Source organism: Serinus canaria, chromosome 1A (assembly GCF_022539315.1).
Source record: "Serinus canaria isolate serCan28SL12 chromosome 1A, serCan2020, whole genome shotgun sequence".
NCBI lineage: Eukaryota > Metazoa > Chordata > Aves > Passeriformes > Fringillidae > Serinus > Serinus canaria.
The window spans coordinates 58,659,966-58,682,957 of NC_066314.1; the positions used below are offsets into that span (position 1 = coordinate 58,659,966).

Here is a 22,992-nt window from a genome sequence, read left to right on the forward strand (position 1 = left end):
TTGTTTTGAGTTTGTTTTGATTTTCTGTGGGTTTATTGTTGTGTTATGTTTGGTTGGTTTGGGTTTGGTGTTTTTGGCAGGTTTGGGGTTCTCTTGTTTTTGTTTTTTTTTTTTCATTGGGGCAACACCATGGATATTTTTATCCATGTGGAAAAAAGACCTATTCACTTCTGTCCTCCGCTACGCTCCATCTCCATCTGCCCGTGCTCCCGGCAGCGTCAGCGCTGGCAGCCAAGAGCCTATGGCAGCAGGTCCTCTCGGGGGCTGGGGCAAGGCAGCGAGCGCCGGGACTCCGGGAGAGTGAAAGCTCTTTTCCTGGGGATCCGCGGGGGTTTGTTTGTTTGTTTGTTGTTTGTTAGTTTGTTTCCGAGACGCGCGGCCGGCTGCGTGCGCGGAACGCCGGGGCCGCGGGAGCCGTTTCCAGCCGAGCCGGGCCGGGCACGGCAGCGGCCCCCGGAGCGGCGGGGCACGATGGCGAGAGTGCTGACGGCCCTCAGGCAGCACTGGAAGAAATCCACGTTTGGAGCCTGCCTGCTGGGCTGGGGCGGACACTGGCTCTATGGGAAGCACTGGTAATGCCGGCTGGGCTGGGGCGGGCTGGGCGAGGAGGCGGGAGGGAGAGAGGGAGGGGGAGCGCCTAAAAGGGGGGGTCGCCTTTTGGAGGGCCCCGGCAGGCGGAGGGGATGGATTTCCCTCCCAAATGGAGGAGCAGGAGGGGATGGATCTACCTCCCGGATGGAGGAGCAGGAGGAGATGAATCTCCCTTCTGCTCGGCATTGGGGCCGTGGGAAGCTCAGTGCCTCTTGTGCCTTCCCACGTCGGCCGCGTTGCAGGAGTGGGGCGGGTTCAGGCGGGAGGTTTAAACAGGGGGGAATGCCTGGATGGCATGAGCAGTGTTGGGGCCTGTTGGAGAGGAGAAGGTTTTCTGTCTTCTAACCTAAAGAAGAACGTGTGCCTTCAGCTGTACTATAGGGATGATTGGAGCCAGCCCTACAGGGTGTGCTGAGCGTGGCCCAGCCCAGCGTGGTGTCCTGTGCCTGTGGGCTTTCCCTCCTCCTGTTCCCCTGGCTCTTCTGAGCCCTGGCACCGGCAGCCTTGTGCTGTCGTGTCGTCCGTCCGTCCCCCCCTCCCCCCGCCATGCGGTCTTTGCTGCTGTCACCCGCCCAGGAAGAAGCCACTGCTTACCTGGGGAGTAAATGTCTCTTCCAGGAAGAAAAATCCTCATTTGTGTTTTTTAAAAAGCTGAGTTTATCTTTTAATCCTTGTCCTTCAGGATTATGGGTAATGCATTTGACTGAAAAGCAGGTGTAGCCAAATAATTTTTAAAAGCTTTTACTTTTGGTTCTGCTGCTTATTGTCATTGTCTTAATGATTTTTAATTGTTTACTCAGGTTTTTAACAATGCTCTTTTTTGCTTACATTGCAATGCTGCCGAAGCCTCGGTGGAAAAGTTAGGAAAATAAATCTATTTGTTGTTTTTATACTCTCTTCACATCCTTTTGCCTAGGGACTTTGGCATTATATCAGGCTTTGTTTTGCATTTTACATCTGCTTTAGTTGCTTGCTTCTTACCTGTAGCACTGAGGCTCAGTGTCCCCTTTGTATCTGTTGTGTCTGGGAGTTCTTGTGCCCATGTGCTGTTGGTTTCAGATGTACATGGATTTCTTTTGTGGTAGCAGTGAAATTTTCTTTGGATCACAGAGAATGTGGAGCGCTCCACAGGTGATGTGGTGGGGAATAAGGAGGAAAATATGAAAGGCAAACAAGAAAAAAGTGAATCTTTGGTATCAAAATTTTGGTGTGTGAGGGTTGTTTGCCCCAAGCGTAGGCATGGTGCTTTAACCCAGATGATGTACTGGGGGCAGAAAAATTTTATATATCCTATTCTCCAATCTCCCTATTGTCTGTAAAGGAAAATGCAGCATTTCCTTAGGAGGCACTGGAAATGCAAGGAAGGAAATCCTGTGATGACAGACAGCTCAGTGAGACTTTGATGCAGCCCATAGCTGCTGTTTTCAGAGTTTTAAACACTTTAGAAACACTGACAACTGTTTAGCGGTTTCTGGGCCATTTCGTGCAGAGAGTTGTTTTATCTAGGTTAGAGCAAAACAAGGAACGGCAAGAGCCTGATGGCAGGAGTGTAAAGAAGAGTTCTGATGTGGTCTCAACAGCCCTTTGTGATAGTCTGTGAACAGTGAGGACCTTACCTTGTGGCAGGTGGACAGCAGGGAGTAGGCCAGGATGCCTCTTTGCAGCTTGTGGGGATGGCTTTTGGTGTGAGGGTTTTTGTATACTCCCTGTTCCCAGTTTCTGTGTCTCTGTCCCAGTTGTGCTGGGGAGCAGGGAGGTGCCTTTTGCACCATGCACAGACAGTGCTGGGAGAGGTTAATGAAGGATCCCTAGGGGCTGGGTTGGCCCTGAGGCTTTTTGTTGTCCACATCAGAGCCTCAGTTGCCACGCACGAGCCGTACCTGACTAGACTGCTATTTGCCCTTTAAGAGCACGTTTAAAGTGTGGTGAGGTCTTGTGCTTTGGTTTCTGGCATCACAAGTTCCTGATGAAGGGCCTTGCTTTAGCAGAGCATTGGCTCAGACTGGCCTCTGACTTCCTGGAAGTAGCTGATGTTGGTCATTTATTTGCAGCCAAGGAAAATTTTTGTTTGCCATCCTGCATCCCTCTTTTCATCCTTGTGGGTTTTCTAAAATATTTCTCTTGCAAGGAGAAGGTGATTTGCTTTTTTGACGTCTCAAGTTTCTCCTTCTTTTGGATGCAGCAGCCATGGTGCTTGCATTAAGTTGAGCTGTTGTAAATAACGGTCTGTCCTGCAGATAAATGGCAGCTCTTCTGTAGTCACTCTCTCCAAGCTCACAGGGACAGAAGAGCTCTGAAGTACTTCCTTAAGACTTTGGAGGATGCTGTACGGACAAGAAGAATGTTACTTTTTCCAGGCTTGTTCCCAGTGCCTCTTTGCTGCCTGGAAATGGAGGTGGGAGTGCCCCTTGCACACCCTGAAGGGTGTGCTGTGGAGCCTGGTGTGGATCCCCTTGTGCTTTCTAGAGTGTAAAGGGGAGAGGGGCACTGGAGTGTGATGGATCATCATTGAGTTGGTCTGAAGGTTGTGGATGGCAACTGTAAAGGCTGAGGAGCTGCTTAGTCCTGGTAGTTTTTTCCTGCAGTGTTTAGTTTCTGGATCAGTGTATTAGCCTTTCAGTTTGGGGGTATTGGTTCAAACACGGACTGATTTAAAAGTAAGGAGTTTTGGAAGAGAAGGAAGAATTGAAGGACGAAGCCTTGTGCTTTTTCCCCCGCTCTGCCATGAGTTATTCAGCCCTTCTGAGCATGTGATAGTGTAGAAGGTACCTCTTCAGAGGGCTTTCAGTCAGGAGGTGGCAAAGGTTTTTCATGTGTCCAATGATAGGAATTATGTTTGGATGAACTAGAACCTCATGCCAGTTGTTCACTAGAACCTCATTGCCAGTCTTGCAAAACCATAATGCATCTTAAAATTCCTTTTCCTCTTATAAAAGAATATGCTTTAAAGATCCATTGTCTTGCATTTAGGATAGCAAATACTCTTGTGCTATCTGCAAAGTAGGAGGATAACTCAGTGTTGCTACATGTGAGGTTGTCTGGATTGCATGAGTTTATATATTAGGCTCATTTTAATCTATAGCATATCATGTTGCAGGTACAAGGGACACTTAATTTAATATCCTAGATCAAAGCTTGCAGGGTAGGGAGATTGTCAGATGTGTGCTCATACACAGTAGCATACTTCTGCTTAACATACATAGGTGAGGGGGATTACAAATCAAGATTGTTCTTTACCATATGATTGTTCTAAAATTTTCACCAAGTTTAGAATCCCTTCTCAGCTTTATGTCCTAGGTCACCTTTCCTGAACTGAGCTGCAGCTGTTCTTTGTAGCCCCAGGGGGTACAGTGAGTTACCAGCTCTGCCAAATCAGCAGAAATGAAATCTCCAGCATGATGGACATCATCTGAACTGATTGTCAGATTTGACCGGACTGTTACAGTGATGTCACTGCGTAAGTGATCATCACCATGTCAGGTTGGAGACCCTGGATATTCTGCTGGGGCAGTGGACTCATCACATGCTTAGTTTTACTCTGTATATATTGAAGTATTGACATTCTCAGTAGAAAATGCTGGCAAAGCACCTGAGCATTTGACTGCCTGCCAGTAATCCTGAGTGGTGCTGTTATCTACAATTTGACTGTTAGTCTCTGTGTGTTTGCCAGCTGATAACTCACTTTGTCACCTTTCTGCATATACTTCCTGAGTAGCTGACTTTATTTTCATCCAAACTTTGTCAAAAAACATTCTGAGTCTTAGGTAAAGCTGATGAAACCTAAGATTTGTCTTTCATGCCCTTCCAAGACCAAGATGGAAGTAAATTCTAATACCTAGTAAAGAGGATTCTGTGCTCTTACTGTATTAGAAGCAGCCAAAAAAGCTCTTTGAGATAAAATCTTTTTGAGGAATTCTGATACAGCTCCTGAGGACTGATTCTGTGTGCACAGCTTTGGTCAAGTTTCTCCTCACAAAACTCTTTGGTGCAGTCACTAAACTTTAAAGTTTTTAGACTTCTTCATATTTGAGTACATTTAATAGTCTTAGATTTAATGCTGATAACCCATTTTGGAATGAGATCCTGAGCTTCTTTTTACATTTGTACTGTGATCACTTTTAGGGGAGTTCCCTTGGCTGGATGTAAGACAGACCCTTGCTGCAGCTGAGAGCCTCAAACAGCTTCAGTTCAACTTCGTTGTCCTCTTCTTGTTGCATTCATTGCTGCCCTGAGTGACTTTCATCATGGGAGCTGTCCTTCCACCCTGGCTTCTGCTGGCTCTTGGGCACAAAACTCAGCCTCATCTTGAGCAGCATCAATACTAAATTGTGTGCATCTTGTGCTTATGTGCAAGAGTATTAATGCCCTATTCCAGCTGAAAATGTTCAGGACAGGAGCAGTGGCCAGCTGTCCTGCCCTAGGGGTGTTGCAGAGAAATCAGAGCAGCCCTGTTCAGGCAGGTCATATGGGTGTTATGTTCTCAGAGCCTTGTGTGCTGGCAGCCTGGCAGGGCTGGGGAGTGGGGAGCTCTGCACAGTCACTCTTGTGTCCCTTCTGTGTTGGTTCCATCCTTTGGTGTGAGCCTTCTCTGTTCTCTGTGCTGCTGTGGCTGCTGGCCTCGAGGCTGTGCTGGGAATGTTCTGTCCATGGGTTCAGCCTAGGACAGTCTCTTTCTTCCATACCCTGCTTCCACTGTTTGTTCCTCTCCATTTCCCAATTTTTTACTGCTTAAGCAAGTTGGCCCAGCTGTAAGCTGTGTGATGCTTAATTCTCACAGCAGGAAGACAGCCCTGAGTTTGCCAGCAGATGCAACACTGCTTGTCTGTTTGGCTTTGAGGCCGAATGCTATAGATAAAGCCTTGGGGGAAATGTGAAGTAAAAATTGATTTTTAGTCTGCTGTGGATATGGTGCAAGTCAGAAAAAATGTCTTTGTATTCTTTAAGGCAGTGAAGCAATTTCCCTCTGCCTCTACCTGCTCATGTTTGAGGATTGTTGAAAAAGCTTTGTTAGCACCTAATAGCAGACAATAAAGTACAAAAAATCAACAAAATCTTAGGTTTGTTATTAAAGTCTCATCTTTTCTGGGAGCTGGTGAGCAGTTGTATTTTGAGAATGAATACATACTGAGGCAGAAGGCTTTAAGAAGTTATCTTTTAGCTGGTTTTCACATTTTTTCTGTCTCTATTTAGTGATTGTTATGACCTGCAGGGGACTTGCAGGGCCAGTTGGGGTACTTTAGGTGAGCCATGTGAGGTGAGTATATGCAACAGCTGTGATGCAGAAGGAGGACTGCTGTTCTTACAAATGCATCCCTGTGAGTGCACCTGTACTGTTTCTTTTTTGGAGTTTGAATCTAGTTAAATGTTGACATAATATTTTAAGCAAATGAAAAAATTCCTATTACCTGGCATCTTTAAAACAAACCTGGGACACTCTTGACAAACTCAGATGACTTTGAAATGTCCCAGCTGAATTAAGTGGAGGTCCTATAAGTATGGCTGGGATGGTGTGGGATTCTGCGTGCTGTGCTGCTGGAGAAGTGAGACAAATCATCTGGAAATTGCTGGGTGGTAAATGATTCTTCTAGTCTCAGAATCTGAATTTCTCCTTTGATACCAAAATGGTAAGTGTCAAAGTAGGCTTCTTCTATCTCTTTAAGTGCTTCAATGCAGGAGAAAAATCAGCATAAATGTTGACATCTAAACTGTCAAGCTTAATTTTTATGGGTAAAACTCACTGAGGTGAATTCTTGACAGTTGTTTTGAGGATCTTTGAGGTTGAGGAAGAGAGCACAGTATTTTCAGTTTGTATTTGGGAAGTGTTACTGGGCTTCATTTTAAAGACAATTAACACTGTGGCATAAAGCTGGAGGCACCAGGAAAACAGCCTGGCTGACAGTGTGACAGAGCTTGACTTCTGAACAAAATAGCATCAATGTGAGGTAAACAGATAACGTGGGTTTGGCTGGGATGTGTTGAGAAGGTTAGGACAGCAATTCTCAAAGACATCAACTATGCAGCCATCATTTGATAATGGTAACTCCTCGATATCCCATAATATTTCAATTTTATGTATTGAAATGACAATTATTTTCTATTTGCTTTGGCCACACGTAGTCACAGAGGGAGGTGAAAATGTCCCTGTGTGAGGGCTCATGCCCTCAGTGGCACAGTGTGGACTCAGCCTGTCACGCTGTGTTGATTGTCTGGAATTAGCTGTGACACTGCTGTTGCACAGCCTGGAACACCAACCTTTGCAGAGTTATTTTAACTGGTGCATTTCCATCATATTACTGCAATCAAACCCAGTGCTGTTGCTCCTCTAAGTGATATTGCAGGTGCTCAATACAAATTATCTACTCCTTTGGTTTTAAGGAGCAAATACGACAAGCATGCCTCTGAGGAATTCTTTTGCAGACCTTCCAGTTACTTGTTATCCTGATGAGGTATTATTCACATATTTTCTTTTTCCATGTTTGAACTCTTCCTTTGTCTTTTCCTTATTACTAGGAATAAATCTGTGGCTTTTATAGTGTAGTTAGTTTCACAGAACCCAATTTTATATCTCACCTGAAGTCACCCTATTTCTTGTTTCATGGCACTGCAGCATCTCTTGGTAATGCCAATAAGAGCAGCTTATATAGTTCCAGTGACAGATAAATACTGTAAACCAGTGGAATCAAATAGATGGCACTTGGGTTTGGCCTTGCCTTGCCTTCTCTTCTGCCATTTCCATGGCAGGGCTTGGCCTGATGGGCCACACTTTGGGGCAGAAGTGTTCTGTTCTCCCAGCCACCTGTTTTTGTCTGGTTGGTCTTTAATCCTTTTGGTTGATACAATGTTTGTTTTGGTATGCTTGACTGTAAGTGGGGTTTTTTGTGTGTGATATTTTGAGGCAAAAATATATGGTCTTGCCAGGTATTAGGCAAGGACAAGCTGGAGGATGGAGAGTGTTGGTATCTAGAGGAAAGGCAAGACTCTGGGCACAGCAGAACAGTACTTGCCATTTTGTCTGCAAGGGAAAATAGGGCATTTTTGGGGCTGGGGAAGGAATTGACATAATTCCTCACTCAACAGCTGCGTCTCCAGTGCTTGCTGTCTATATACCCTTGCCAGTGACAAGTCAGGAACATATTTCTGAACAGAACATCTGTGACATATCTAACACTGAGCATCTCTCTTTTTTTTTTACCCTTCACTTAATGAGATGAATGTTTTTCACCTCTCTGAGTTACTGCTTTGGGCTGTGCTCAGACTTGGGTGAGTGGGAGGTGCTGCATTAATGTGTGTTTGGCTTGCAAACTGATGGAAGGCAGAGTTCACAGATGTAATGCACAAAGACTTAAGTCCTCTCTAGAACCCTTCTACAATGTCAGAATGGTAAGTACCTTTAGTGTAAACTCCAGGCTCCAAGAGCATTGGAAAAACCCACACCTGAGCTCTGGAGTAGTTATGTAGCAATTTAACAAGTAAATCACAGTTACACAGTCTGCCAGAGCTTACATAATCTCAGCACACTTGGCATCCTGGTCTTTGTTTTCTGCTTTTGTTTTTTGTAGAAAGAATACTTATGTGCACATGCAGAAAAAAAATATGCATGTGTGCGCCAATGGGGGTGTTTTTATCCTTAAAATGTTTTGGGGTTTTTTCCGTTCCAGTGTTGTCAAACTGTGTGTAAAAAGGGTATGTACTTACATTTTAAAAATGAGCAAATTGTTTTAAACTTACACAACATAATGTCCCCTCTCCTTTTTGTCTTACCTGATAGTGATAACCTGCTACGAAGAGCTGCATGCCAAGAAGCCCAGGTAATACTGTTTAAAATAATAAAATTAGATTAAAATCTGCCTCTTATCTTGGTTGTGCAGGGCTCCTGAGATTTTTCCCAGTGGGCCTTTCCTACGTGACAAGCCTTCTGATGATGTCATCATCTGTGTTCTTTCCCTGGATGCCCAGGGGTGGATGGGGGTGCTGTCCCTTGTGTATCCTGGCTGCTGCTGCAGGAGAGGGCAGTGTTATCCTTGAGGTGATCTTAATTGCTGCTGGAGCTACCCAGACCTCCATTACTGCATGTGCAATTGCTCTGTGCCTGTAAACTTCTGGCAGGGAGATGATTTGTTGATAAGAGTGAAATCCCAGTCCCACCAGGAGGCGTGTATGCTGGGCAGAAGCAGCACAAACCACTTTGTGTCAGTGCTCAGCTGCAGAGACCCTGCCCTTGTCTGTTTGACCCTGAGTGACTTTATCAGGGAGGCCAGCTGTGATGACTGACTGACCCAGCTCTTTGGGATCCATCTCCTGGGAACTTAATGAGGACAGCCTGGTTGCTGATCAGTGACAAGAAGGCTGCTGTTCATGGAGAAGAGTTATTCTCTCAGGATACTGGCTGTTGTATTTCTTAGTTTGTGGCCTGCAAGGGCAAACAGCAGTCAACAAATTCCCATACTGCAATATTCCCACAAAGAAATCTTGTCCTTAGTGAGCAGTCTTTTGGAGGTGTAAGTGCTGCTGCCCATGGATGACATCACTTCTGTAGGATTTTATGAGTTTTTACCTCCCACAAATAAAGTTTATTCTAAACCTGCTTCTTCTTAATAGATCTTTGATGTTTTGCAGGGTATAACACTGCTCCCATCAGTGTTCTGTAGTGGGGTCTGAGTAGAATGGTGAAAATTATTTTTCTCAGTAAAGAAGTGTTGTGCACCTGAATTATCCCAATTTTAGCCTGTCTGCTGTTGAAAGATGTTCACAGCAACTTGTCTTGTGCAGTGGATCTTCATGCCAGAATAGATATAAGGGAACTCACTGCTCATGAAAAAACAAGGGAAATCTTTCCCTGAAAATACTGCTTTCATAAACCATTCTTGTAATTTCAGAGTCTTTATGTTTTCACTATTCATTTTTACTACATAATAACAAAATGATAGAAGTTTTTTTATATCACAAAAAATAGCCATTAATACCGCAGTATTTGGAGCATGCTGACCAAATTAAACCAATTTTTTTAAAAGGAGCTGATGAAGTGGTTTGTGTGTATTGTCAAAAAGGTCGGAGTGCTAAGGAAAAGACAGGTACCAGCAGATAGTTCAGTTGGGGAAATCCTGAATTTCCTATTTCTTAAATCCAGTTAAGTGACAGGTTCTATTCCATTATGGCTTATTCTTACAAATGAAAATACAAAAGCACTGTCAGTAGAGCTTCCTGCAATTTTAGTGGTTAAAGCCTGAGAAAATGTCCTGCAGAAGACTCCTGCATTAGAAAGGAATGAACCAGAAAGCCTAATAATCAGTTCTTGCTGTAATTTCCATTCTTACTGACATGTCATTGCCAAATAGTGCTTGAAAACACACAGCAGTACTGCATTAAGTGTCTGGTATTCTTCAGAATAACAACAATCTAAAATTGAAAAATGCTATTTGGTTTTATAGTGCTATATTATACGTATTGGGAAAAAAACAGAGACAAACTCCCCAAAGAAAAAGTTTAGTTTGAGTGAAGTGTGTGTGAAGTTCTTACCATTTTTACATTGGATTTTTAGGTTTTTAAGCCTGTTACATTATCAAATTGATGAGGGAGCTGCCTTCCTGAGAGAGAATCCATGACAGCAGTATTTCATGCAAAGGTTCTGCCATGTGTGTCTGAATTTAAATACCAGTTTATGATGACAGCCTTGGTGTGCAAGTGATTATGGAAAGATTCTATAATGAAAAACCCATTTATCCTATTTTTAACATTTTACACCTCTGTCTCTGGGATAAGTCAGTGTCAGCTGACTCAGTCTTCCTTGGCAGATCAGTCTTGCTGTTGCTGAACTTTGGGCACGTTTAAAGAGATGCTGTTTAGCCTGGCAAACAATTCACTCAAGGATAGTTTTCTGTAAAAGAATGTAGTTTCTTTGGTGGTATTCATAAAGCACTATAAAAGCTTTGTATAAAGGAATTTTCAAAGTTGTAGAATAGGAGTTGTCATTTTAGAAGTCCAGAAATGTAATACCTGGAAGTGTGCCTATGACCAAAAGGTGAAAAAGGCACTGACTTACCTAAATTATACCTTGCATATATATATATATAAAAAATATATATATGTATATTTAATAACATACCATTTTTATGGCATGACTATAATTTGCCTTTACTTATGTTCTGCTCTGAAAGACTTATAGCATATTGCATTATTATTTTTTTATTTCCTGTCTTACAAATCAGCATTTGCTTTAGAAATGCCCCTGTATGTAACATAAATGTCTAAGTATATTACATAATGAAGCAATTATGTCATTACTAATAAAATCTTTATGAGCCTTGTTGGGTTGTTTAGAGCCTTGCTAGATTGTTTGGAGCATGCAAATACATTATTTTGTGCCCCCTAAGCAAATAATTAGTTATTTCTAACAGCTGTAACATGCTAGAGGGCCCCTATTCCCCAATTTCCACCAAACAATTGCAATATAATAAGCTGGTCTGTTTTCCACCTGATCTTTGAGTAAAGCTTAAGAGCTATTGATTTGTTTCACTTTCTTTGATAATTTCTTTACTCTCAGCAACTTCTCCCATGCTTTTTCTTTTCTGAAGAGGAAATTTGGATGTTTTAAGAGCACAGCCAGCTGTACCCATCTTTAAATTGAGGTTTCCTGTAGGGGGATAGAATATAAGAAAATAAAGATAGTGTAGAAAGTAATCTTACCCTAAGGAGTTGCAGCTGGGCCAGTTATCAAAGATTAGGAGCAGGACTGACTTTAACAGACCACAGCTGTAACCAAGGAGAAGAAGAGTGCTATAAAAGAGTGGGGTGACTGTTTGAGAAGGATAGTGGAGTCAGTTGGTTACTTTGTGAAGAAGAAAGAGTCAGTGCTCTGAGGAGCTGCCCAGGAGAAACACCAAGAAAGTATGAAACTTTTGTGATAAAGAGACAACAGTAGGGAACCCCTGGAATGAGATGCCAACAGTTTCCTGAGCAAAGTTTGCAAGCGAAATAAGTTTAAATAGCTAACAGCCACTAAAATTTCCTGGCTGTTGTGTACATTATCACCTCCTTCAATATAAAAATTACTGCTAGGGGGTTAACTTCCAAGGGAAAGGGGAAAAAAGCCAGGAACAGTTGGCTGGGCCATGTTCAGTGCAGTAGTCTTTGGTTCCTACTCTTTGTGGGGCTTCTGGGTGGTATTCCTGAATACTTTGTGTTTCTTGTGTTCAAATCCAGTTTGATTTGGTGTGTTAGTGAGGATGCCTTTAAGTGACCTTCTAGAAGCTTATGGAGCAGGATGTAACATGTGGAAGTTTTGCATTTCCTTGCCTGTGCTGAACAGCTTTGGAAATTGGTCCAAAGTGCGAGAGTCTTTCTGGAGAAGCTCTCAAAGAATTTAAAATTGAGATACCTCTTCAGAATTGGATTAAAAGTTGAAGAGGAATTTAATGATTTTTATATAGAGAGAGATTCGTTTAAAAATGTGTAAGAAAAGTGGACTTGCTTATAGGTCAAGGCAGATTCTCTTGTCATTATCTTTCCTGTCTTCAAAAACTGAAGTATAGAAAATACTGAAATGAGTAGAAGAGATAGAGGAATTAAAGTTCAGAAGTTGGAAAGAATGCAGAAGGAAGGTGCCAGGCAGGTGTATGAGAATTACATAAGGAAAGAAAATCCAGTAACCTTGGAGTCAAGGAGAGCTCCCTGGATTCCTTCCCATTGCAGAAAACCATGGGTTGACAAAAACAGAATGGTGGTGGAATTGTAAAAATGAGCTAAAGAGTACTTACGACAGTGATGTGAGCTGCTGCTAAGAGTGTGTGTCTTTGAATAAGGCACCTGTACAATGGCTGAAGATGGAAGTCATTTGAATGTCATGAGGCATGAAAGCCCATTGACATTTGTAGAGTTGCATTATTTTGAACTGTTTTAGCAGTGTGCTTAAAAGATAAACTGAGCCCTGCTCTTTTTCTCTTGCTTAGGCTTTTGGCAACCAGCCGATGCCTGCCACTATGCCATTGAAGAAAGCAACAGTCTTCCTCAACCCAGCAGCTTGCAAAGGGTAAAATTACCCCTTCCTAGCACTCTCATTTGAGGCACTCTTTCTGCATTTTTCTCTGCTATCCACTATAAAAGCCAGCCAGATTTTTGAGCTCATTTTTGCCTCCCTCTGATGCCAAGCTGGTGCTATGTAATTATGCCAAACTTTATTTCACCAAAACTATTGGGATGAGAAATAGAATTAGTTGCTAGAGGTGGAAGAATTATTTCTAAACACACACACACACACACACACACACACATATATATATATATATTTAATTTTTTTCTTTAATCCTGTGTTTTGGCCTTTGTCATTCCCTCATATGTAGAATTCCTTTGTATTCCTTGCAAACTTTTGCATGTGATATATTTCCATCCTCAAAAACTATAGCAGTAAGAGATGACCTTGATTGCTTCAAGACTTGAAGTTGGCAAGAAGTGATCTTACTTTGTGGGAACCTGCCCTTGAAAGGGGTGTGCCCACAAACTGAGAGGCTAAATATGGGCTTGGAGCAAGACTCTTGGAAGAGGTCAGCTGCTATTTTTATGTGCTCATTAGCAGAAAAACCATAATCTTGGATGTGATGTGTGTCTGTTTCTGTTGATCATATAAGCTTTGGAATAGTTGCATTTTGTGGAGGGGCAGAGAGTTGTTACTACCAATATGAGGGTAGCTGACATGAAAGTTCTTGGACTCACATGCTTTTGTGAATCTGGAAAATGCATAGTATTAATCAAGTCTCATGTTTCTACTTGTAAACAATCTATAGTTAGTGATATAAATATTTTGTTATGCAATGACAGGTATAAAATTATCAGTCCTACAAAAAAAAGGTCAGAATTTCACTTCTAACCTTACTTAATAATATGTAGTAATAAATAATCAGGATTTTAAAAATACTTCTTAAGACCTACGTGGGCCTTCTTTCTGGTCCTAAAGGCTAGTGCTTTGTAAGTCATTCATTTTCTAATCAATTTCTTTTTGGAGATCTTAATTTGTTTTAATGGGTTTTTAAAATTATTTTTGGCAAAATTTAGATAGCATCTTTTGCACTTACTAAAACTGCAACAAAACCCTTACATCTGAGATATGAGACTAGAAATGTAATGCATTTGAACCACATGAAATCTCATCTTTCCTCACTGTCAGCTTGAGTGACTGATTGTGGGGATTGAATGCTTGGTTTTAAGTAGATTTCTTCTTGCTATTCATTTGTTTCTTTCCTTTTAAATTTTTTTTCAGCCACAGGCATCATTAAACAGTTTTTACTCTGTTATTTCTAGCAAAGCTGGGAACCTTTTTGAAAAGAATGCTGCACCAATCTTGCACTTATCTGGCTTGGATGTAACTGTGGTTAAGGTAAGAACTGATAGGTCCTGCTACTGTAGAAATATTGACTCTCTTCTTTCTTTTCTTGAAGAATTGAAATTCAAACCTGTATGCATTTGAAATTCTCAGTTGTCCTGTAGACATCTTATAGGAAGAAATAAATACTGAGATATTAGGCCAGTACTTAATCTTTTTAATTTACAGTTGGTTCTCAAACAGTGTAGTGAGATTTTAATTTTCAGCTAAAGCAGTACATACGTTGTTTGTCTGTCTACAGCAGCCCTTCTAAAATTCATGTTTGAGAAAAAACTCTCTAAATATTTGAGTGCTGGCTAGTGGTGTGTGCCCATTGCTGTTGAATTTGTCATTTCTGCCTGAACTTGAAGAATTGAAAAGTGAGGAATTTTGACATGCAGCTGAACCGTTCAGATTAATTAAAAATAACCTTTTATCTTTACACTGAAGTTATTTATGTGTCTTTCCAAATAATTCAACATTCCTACCATGAAAGCAGAACACAGAGCTCTAAATTGTGTGAATTAACAAACAGGTTTCCTTTGGAAAGAGAAGAAGAAGGAAACATTGAAGGGATTCTGCTCTTTCTGCAGTTTTTTTGAGGCTGTGATATGTGGATTGCTTAATAGTCAGTGTATCCTAACAGCAGAATACTCTGATATGCATCTTATGCATCTTTCTGTCTTGGAATCTTTTCCACAAGGTTCAGTATTAAAATGCTATTTTTATTAATCCCTTTCTCTGATCATTAAATATACCTAGTCTCACCCTAAGAGAAGAAATCATTTTCCAAGAGTTAAAACGGATACTTGGTTAGTGTTAGACCTGACAAGTTGGCAAAACAGGGCTGGGCCAGGAAGTGAGGCTGAGATGACTCTGTAAAAGACATGAATTTTGTAGCAAACAGTTTTAATGGTTTAAAAAGTCAGTACTCTTTACTGCTAAATCCATTGTCAGGGGCTGTCAGGCAGTGGCCTTTTGTGTAGTTGATGCTGTGTTTCAGGAGATGCACCTGAGCACTTTGGCTGTAAAAGATAGTGGGAGTTTTTCTGCAAGTGATTGGTTCCTGGATTTGTTTCAATGTAATATTACCTGGAAATAAGATGGTTGCTGTGGTATTCTAGATCTATTGAGTAAAATTTGTTCTGATATTTCATTTTATCTCTGTGCGTGTGTGTCTGTGTGTGTGTTTACTTGATTCTATTCTCTATTATGCCTATATAAAAATAACTATTAACCAGATGGATAGATAATTTCTTTAGTATACCTCTGAAAGATTTATACTAAAAATAGTAATTTGAGTGCTCATGTTTGGATCTCTGTTTCTTCAGACCGATTATGAGGGACAAGCAAAAAAGCTTCTGGAGTTGATGGAAAACACGGATCTGATCATTATTGCAGGAGGAGATGGCACAGTCCAAGAGGTACTGTAGGAGCCTGGTTTGTTGAGATTCATGGTTGGGCTGGGGGCAAGAAGATTGAGTCTGTGCAATGTAGCAGCATCATAACAACTGTTCCTACGGATCTGTCCAGTTTAGAATCTTTTTAGTAAATGTTCTAATGTTTTGGGGACAGAATACTCTGCTTGTTGGGGTTAGTCTTAAGAGATGATGGGAGGGGGGACAAAAAGAGTGTGTGACATAGCTGTCTTCCAGAACTTTATTCTAGAATGAGCAAACTCTTTGGAGAGACAGGATTCTAACTTTTTCTTTCTGTGTGATGTAGTTGTAGTGGTTTGATTTTTCAGAGTTCCTTCCTTTCTATAAACTCCTGAAGAAGAATGCATATTTTGCTAAGTGGGACTGAGATAATTTAAAAATTCTGTGGGAATGATCACAAAGCGTGGAACATATTTAATGAATGCCTATTGTCAAGATGATTAATGACAGGAGCAGAACTGGGGGATACTCTCTTTTTCAAGACTGTATTTTATTCAAGCAGTTCCTGATTTCTAACTACTGATTTCGTAAGACAATGGGTAAATGAATACAATGACCTTAAGAGAAAGAGATCAGAATACATCTGTAGGTCATTGTGGCCTTTTGTTAATTGCACTGACCAGTGCTGGTTTTACATTATGCTGAGTATCATTCAGTGTTAAAACATTTACACTGGCATTGGTTGTAGAAGCAGCATGTACTCAGGCACACTCATAAACCTGCTGTTTCCAACATGTTTGCAGGCTGAACATTCCTCCTTTCCCATGTAAACAACTGTCGCACCTTCCAAAAAAGGGTAACTGCCCCTTAAATCTTCTCAAAGATTAACATGGTTAAGAATTTCATAGGTTCTTACTGTAAGTGAAAAATAAAATTCTTAGAGCATTTCCCTTGTTTTTCAGGTCATAACTGGACTTCTCCGTAGAGCAGATGAGGTGAGAAGGTGTCATTTTAAAAATTGTGTTTATTTCTTGGAGTGTCTTATGCATCCACTGTGATCTCTTGGCCTCAGCTGCCTCCAGCAAATACTTTGCTTACTACTCTGGAGCCAGCTTTCTGTGCAGCAATCCAGCTGGGCTACTGTCCTGCAATGCTGCCTGCTGTTCTTTGTTCCCTTTCTGAGGGAGTTCAGTGACTCCCAAGCCATGGCTTTGGGAAGTTTCCAGCATCAGAACAGGGATTGTGGAGAAGCCAAATGCTCAATTTTCAAAGACCCATGGACCAGCTGTGCATGCCACTTTGTTTGGCAGAAGCATTGGGCAAAAGTACATGTTTTTCTTGTATTTGTACAGGCTTGAAACTGAATTCAGTTATGGTCACGCTCCTACTGCTTTGGGATTGCTTTGCTGTTTCTTCAAGCAGTGCAGACCTACCTATGCAGATGGCTGTACTAAGCAAATTTTAACCTCTCAAGGTGGATCACTCTGAATGGAAATGAGAGAGATTTTTCTTTTTAAAGCGGGAGGACAATGTTATTGAAGAAAGGAGGGAATCATTGTTCCCAAAACCTTCTGGCAGTAGCTGGCTAAAACTCAATTAAACAATCCAGACAAGATTATGATGATACCCTTGGCAGCTAGAATTGTATCTGTTTAGACATTTGCTTTGTCTGAGTGTGACAAGGGGGACTCTGCAACCAAGTCAATATTTTTAAAGGAAGTCTAGTTCTATCAATTCTGGTGCATCATTGTTTTAAATCTAATATTATTATAGTTGGATCCTGAGACTTTTCTAATCTGATGATAGTGGAAGCAAAGTTTGGAGGCTTTACTGGCTACTTTCTCTTTATTTTTTGGCTTCTTAACTTGATGAAGCTTGGATCATTTTGCAGTAGTGCAGGGAATTCTGCATCCAGCACAATTATGGGCGGAATACTGCATTGTAGTATTGCCACTGTGTCACTTCAAGTCTTTGGCCAAGGAATTCTTGTCCTTCGTGTCACTCTGTCCTAGGAGTAGAGATCTGCACTTGAGCTCCCTCTCTCTGTGCCCTGCTTCCCTTTTCCCTCGGGGGTGTCACAGCGCTGTTGCCTCGATAAGAGCCTATGCAAGGTATTCCAGAAGCCCTGTTCCTAGCAGCCAGGAGAGCAGAGCTTGATTGCAGGAGCTGCAAACAGCCTCTCATCTGCACACTACAAAGCAGTGCTGAAGAAAATGAGAGCAGGGTGTTTGAGAGTGTTAGCACCTGCAGATGACACGGACCTAGTGGGGGAGAGGGCTTGGGTGTGCAGTGAGAAGGAAATTCCTGGCTGGCTGTGGATTGGCTGTGTCCTGGTGCTACTGGCAGCATCCTCCAGGACAGGCATGGTGCACTGGGGTATGGGGTAGTTTACACTGCTTTGCTGACACGCTTCAAAAAGCAAGGTTTGAGATGAGGTACATGATAATAACCTGCTCCTTCAACAAGACCTTTTGCTAAGCAGCTGTACAGAAAAAAAATATGGTCAGTGACTTCCAAAAATTAGACCTTCTGCTGCTTCATGATTTGGATGACAGAGCAATCAATAATTTCCTTAAGAGAGAAAATCTCTTTGCTGTGCAAGGTTACTCCGTCAGAGGGGAATTTCTGCAATGGTAAATGGGATTCAGAGCCTGGTATGCCACCATCAGTATTAAGAAAGATGGCAGATTGCTGACAGAATCCATGCATTAGTTGGGATGTGGCTGCCAAAATGCATGTAACAATGCTCTTAATGATTACAGAGAGCTCCTTTGTACCCAGTTGGCAGTAGTGGCTTCACAGATTTGGGTGCCATGTTCTGAGTCATTGTGTGAGGAAGTGCCTGGTGCTCAGTGCCAAAGGGGTGATGCCAGACACAGCTGTTATCTCCACACAGGAAGCTTCATGCAAATGTTAATTTACTCTTCTTATGTGTCCAGGCTGCCTTCAGTAAGATTCCTATAGGATTCATACCCCTTGGAAAAACTTGCACATTGAGCCACACACTGTACCCTGAGAGCACGAATCAAGTCCAGTAAGTATGACATGGTTCTGAAACATGGTTGGTTGTTTTCAAGAAGCAGTGCTTCTTGGTAGCTTGATGCTTTTCTTTTTCTTCTGTGTTACATAGAAATTGGCAGTCTCTGGGCAGAGCCTGATGAATCTCTGGACTTACCTGAGTTAATGACTTCCAAAAACTGACTAAAAATTAAAAGAAGGAAATGTATGTATTATTAGAAATCATTTGCTGTGGCTAATTTCTCTGTAATCATGTGATGCTCAGAGTTTAAAAAGAAAAGGGATTAAAAGGATCAGCCTTTTAGGAATAGGTGAAAGGGTATGACAAGGATATAGCAAGGATGTGACAAAATAAGCCAAAAATAAGTCTTCTTTCTGCCCTTTCTCCACTCTAAGAATTCTAGAAATTGGTCCACATATAGCCTGGTTAAGACCTGCAAAGTAAGGCATACAACAATATGGGAAAGGCTGGATCCCATTACTGATTTTTGCAGGGCAGGACTGACTTTTCCCTGTGGTGGGACTGATGCTGGCAGTAATCCAAGAACCCAATTCTTCAGCATCCTCGATATGATCTGTTGCCTGCAGTTCAGTTTGCTGCAGGATTGTTTTGTCCACTTATAAAGAGAAAAGGGAGTCAATCTTTCTTTTCCCCACACTTAATTTCTTTTCAATTTTTCCCTTCCTCTCCTCTCATAATAACAAATATATTTCTTCTTGATCCCGAAATATTTTCACTCTCACTCTCCCAGTAATTCATTAACATTGTTCTCTTTGTGGAGCCCTTGCTGCTGTCCATCATACGTAAAACCAATGAGTCAACTGGCATAGCATCCTTCCTTAAAACTACCAGAGTGCTTTGAAGCTCAGAAAGGTGGACAAGGCTGTAATCAGCAGCTAAGATTAAAATAATAATTTATGTTTGGGTTCTAAAGAAGCTGTTTGAAATGGATGATCTTCTTGTGCCAAGGTAATGAACTGTGCAGGTGGGACTGGAGCACACTGGAGAAGTTGAAGGTAATTTGGTCAATAGGCTGCTTAACAACCTGCACCAGTGACAGAACCTGAGTTAAGAAGCGCAGAAGTGATATTTTTTGAAGAAATATTTGGGCTTTGGTTCCTTCAGCACTCTTTTAGGAGTGTAGGAACTGTAAAGGTCTTAGAGAAAGTTAAGAGCTAGGAGAGAAGATAGGCTGTGGGAAGAACAGCTTCCTTATCTGTCTCACTCTTGTAATCCTGATGAAACCAAGGGCACTTTCTCCCACTGATTCACATGAATATTGGGGTGGATCTGAAAACTGCATTTTTCCTTGTCCAGCTGAGACACTGGAAATGTATACAGTGTAGAAACTAAATATTACCCAACTTTGGAAACCCATTCTTTGTTTCAATCGAGTATATACTTCAAGTTTTGAACATAGACTATTTAGTGGACTTAGACATTTTGGTTGCAAAACCTTTACAGTTTGAAATGACAAAGTGCCCTGGCTACTGCCCACAACTTAATGGAGACCTAAACAATATGGGCACTGCTGATAGGTAGATTTACATTGATTAAAATAAAATAAATTAGTACATACTAATGAAGTTCAATCTCAGACTTGTGAGTTGAGACCAGTCATGCTGTCCCACTCTCTCCCAGGCTGTAATACTTGCAACCACTAAAATAAAACCATGATTTGAGTCCTTAGTATATTAAGTATCTGAAACAGGAGGTAACACAGTTGGCCTCTGGCCTCCCAGGTTAGCTCAAAAAGGAGGAATATCTCAAAAGCTCAGGCTGATAATTTCCTTTCACTGTTTTCTGTATTTTGCTGTTTATTAGGTTTTATCATGTGTTGCAACCACCCATTTGGCTTTCTGATTTCAGTTAAGTGCAGCACATTTCCCTGGGCTTTTTACTTTTGCTGAAAAAAAGCCCTACCTGGACTCATAATGGAATTTGCTGGGGGAAGAAAAAGTAATTTTAAAGTTTATTCATTTTCTTTATTCCTGTTTGTGTACCTTTGGTTTTTTTCCTGTTTGTTTTGCAGACATATTACTAATGCTACATTGGCCATTTTGAAAGGAGAGACAGTTCCACTTGATGTCTTACAGATCAAGGTGAAAGCATCTACTTACTTGGAAACCAACCTTTCTAAAATTTTCCCATTTGATGTTTTTATGTTTACATGGACTGGTTTTCTTCTGTGTCTTGCTGTTATCAATTTTAGTTTATGATATCTGCAGTTCTGCTGGCAGTCATTTCTCCACCATGTGCTATGGCATCAGACAATCTAAAGAGAAGAAAACACTAGAATACCTCAACATTGCCTTTCTTTGAGACTCTGAGAATATTGATGAATACAAAACTTACTGCAGTTGTATTTATATAGCAATGGTGAGAGATAGCAGTAGCTGTCTGCTGATTTGATGCATTCATGTGGATTGTGAAGTTAATAGCTTTCTTTGACAAATGGAAAAATACAAAATTGGAAAACCTTTGACTATGCCTGGTATGGTTTCTTAATATTATTTTTCTGTTCAGTTGTAGAATGGACATTTCTGCAGCAAGAGCGTTGTGTTGCTGTGCAGAGCTCCTTGCTTTTGGCTAACAGTCAAATCCACGAAATGAAATGGCCATTGCTGGGTGTGCAAAGTCAGGCTACCTGTTCAAAACTTCACCTCTTATATTCCTCCCTGGAGCAGATGGAATGTATAGTGCTTAAATTCTGCTAAGCTTTATTGCTGTTAGCTCTTTGTCATACCTCTTCTGTTAAATTTCTTTGTAGAAATTTAGCAGAAGGTTTTATGTAGCAATGCTGTTTTTCCAACTTAAGAAAATAAAGTTGGAAAAAAGGTAAGATAAAGCAGTTTTGCAGTGTTTATTTTTCTTTACAGGGAGAAAAGGAGCAGCCTGTGTTTGCAGTCTCTGGTTTAAGATGGGGATCTTACAGAGATGCAGGAGTTAAAGTTAGCAAGTAAGAAAATATTGTTTTTTGAAACTCTACCCTTTTTAGTATCTGTTGCCCAAAAACACACTCCCCTCTCTTAAGTAAGTCTTTTTCTGAATGTAGGCATCTGACAGGCAGAAGCACCCACTCTTGCTGGATCTTGCATTACACTCATGGGAGTGTAAGATGTATCAGAATTTTTGTAATTTGAAATAAGTATTTGGTGCTGACCTGTTCTTTTAACTATTTTCTATCTGCTTCTGGAACTTTATTCAGATTTTAACAGGGGGAAGATCTCTCCCTTGAGTAAAGTCTAAGTAAAGTAAATGGCCACTGTTTTTCATCATCTGCCAATGAAAAGCTGTGTGTGTACTCTGAAACTCAATTCCAGCAAGGGACATCAGATGCAGTAGGAATGCCTTGAGGTCCCTGCCAGAAGTGGCATGGACTGTGCTATCTGATGACTATTCTCTGAATGCTAAACTCATAATTATTGGGCTTTCTCCAAATGGACACTTAACATGTCAGTGTCTGTGTATCAAATGACAGGCATTATCTGCTGAAGGAGCAGCAGAGCCAAAGTAGCTCACTCCTCTATTTCTTATGGAGGAATTGCACCTGTAAGGAAATACTATGTGCTTTGTGAATGAGCTGTCATTGTCAGGAAGGAAGAGGTAGTAGACCTCTGGAGTTTGTCTGGCAAATGTTTGAGTAGGTTTCAGAGGGGATGGGGGGATGCAGTAAATGGTCAGACTGTTTGTCCCTGGGAGGCCAGGGACATTGTTAGTGGACTGTGTAGGTGCTGTCTTTGCTGCAGGCTCTCCTGCTAATTGCAGCTCCTGGTTCAAGGAAGTGCACTTCTCTCTGCTCTGCACTCCTGCTGGGCTTCCTGCCCATGCCCTGCTTTTCTCTGGTGTCAGCCTTCATATCTTTCCCTGCAGCATTTCCCTTTTGTAAGAGTCCTTTGAACTCAGTGCTGGAGGCACAACAGCACCTTTGGTACATGAGGCACACGAACATCCTCAAGCCTTGCTTCCTTCCATAAATGTTTTTGAATGCAGAGAAACATGTTCAGCTTGGAAAGCACTTCAGCAACAAATGAACAGGTGCTCAGAGTCTGCTTGGAACAAAATTCTTGTGTGCTTGTCCTGTTTTTGTACTTTCTCATTTCATCCATTTTTGCTCCCTGTGAGAGATAGGTTATTGGACTAAAAACATTTGGTGTGTTCCAGTGCAGCTGATCTTAAACTGAAAAGAACTCAAAGGGAGTTAAGGCATAAGACACAGTTTCAGAAGTGTGCCTGACAATCCCTCTGATAAGGACTGTGCTGCTGGAGACCTGGTGCTGTCTTACGTTACTATTTTACAGACAATTTCATGGCTTGAGGGGAGTGGTGGTACATTTGCATGCCTTAATGGTTAATGAGATCCTTAGATCTGCAGTAATCTTGAGCTGATGGTGTTCAGTGTGCTTTGTTGACCCTCTTTGGTGAAAGACTGATCAAAATGTGTGCCAAGCCTGCCTAAATACAGTCACAACTTTAGATTCTGTACAGTGTTGTGTGGCTGGCAGGATTTTTATTTCGTAAACCCCCGATTTCGATGTGAGAATACTTTGGGACTAATGAATGTTTGCTGGTTCTTTTGTCAATGAAGCTTTTGGATTTTTGTTTGTTTCCTCCAACCTTTGGAAATATGCTGTGTTGCATATTGTGGAGAT

The 22,992-nt window shown here is 41.5% G+C and overlaps 1 protein-coding gene across 1 annotated transcript in view; it reads left to right on the forward strand.

The window, feature by feature from the left end:
* The first annotated feature begins 413 nt into the window (after positions 1-413).
* Positions 414-22,992, forward strand: part of AGK (acylglycerol kinase) — a 36,076-nt gene continuing 13,497 nt past the window's right edge. Inside the window, exons 1-9 of the mRNA XM_009094240.4 lie at positions 414-572; positions 8,360-8,399; positions 12,537-12,616; positions 13,882-13,957; positions 15,274-15,366; positions 16,284-16,316; positions 18,261-18,355; positions 20,373-20,442; positions 21,220-21,299. Of these exons, the coding sequence (XP_009092488.1) occupies positions 472-572; positions 8,360-8,399; positions 12,537-12,616; positions 13,882-13,957; positions 15,274-15,366; positions 16,284-16,316; positions 18,261-18,355; positions 20,373-20,442; positions 21,220-21,299 (668 nt within the window). The 5' untranslated portion in view covers positions 414-471. The remainder of the gene's footprint in view (positions 573-8,359; positions 8,400-12,536; positions 12,617-13,881; positions 13,958-15,273; positions 15,367-16,283; positions 16,317-18,260; positions 18,356-20,372; positions 20,443-21,219; positions 21,300-22,992) is intronic.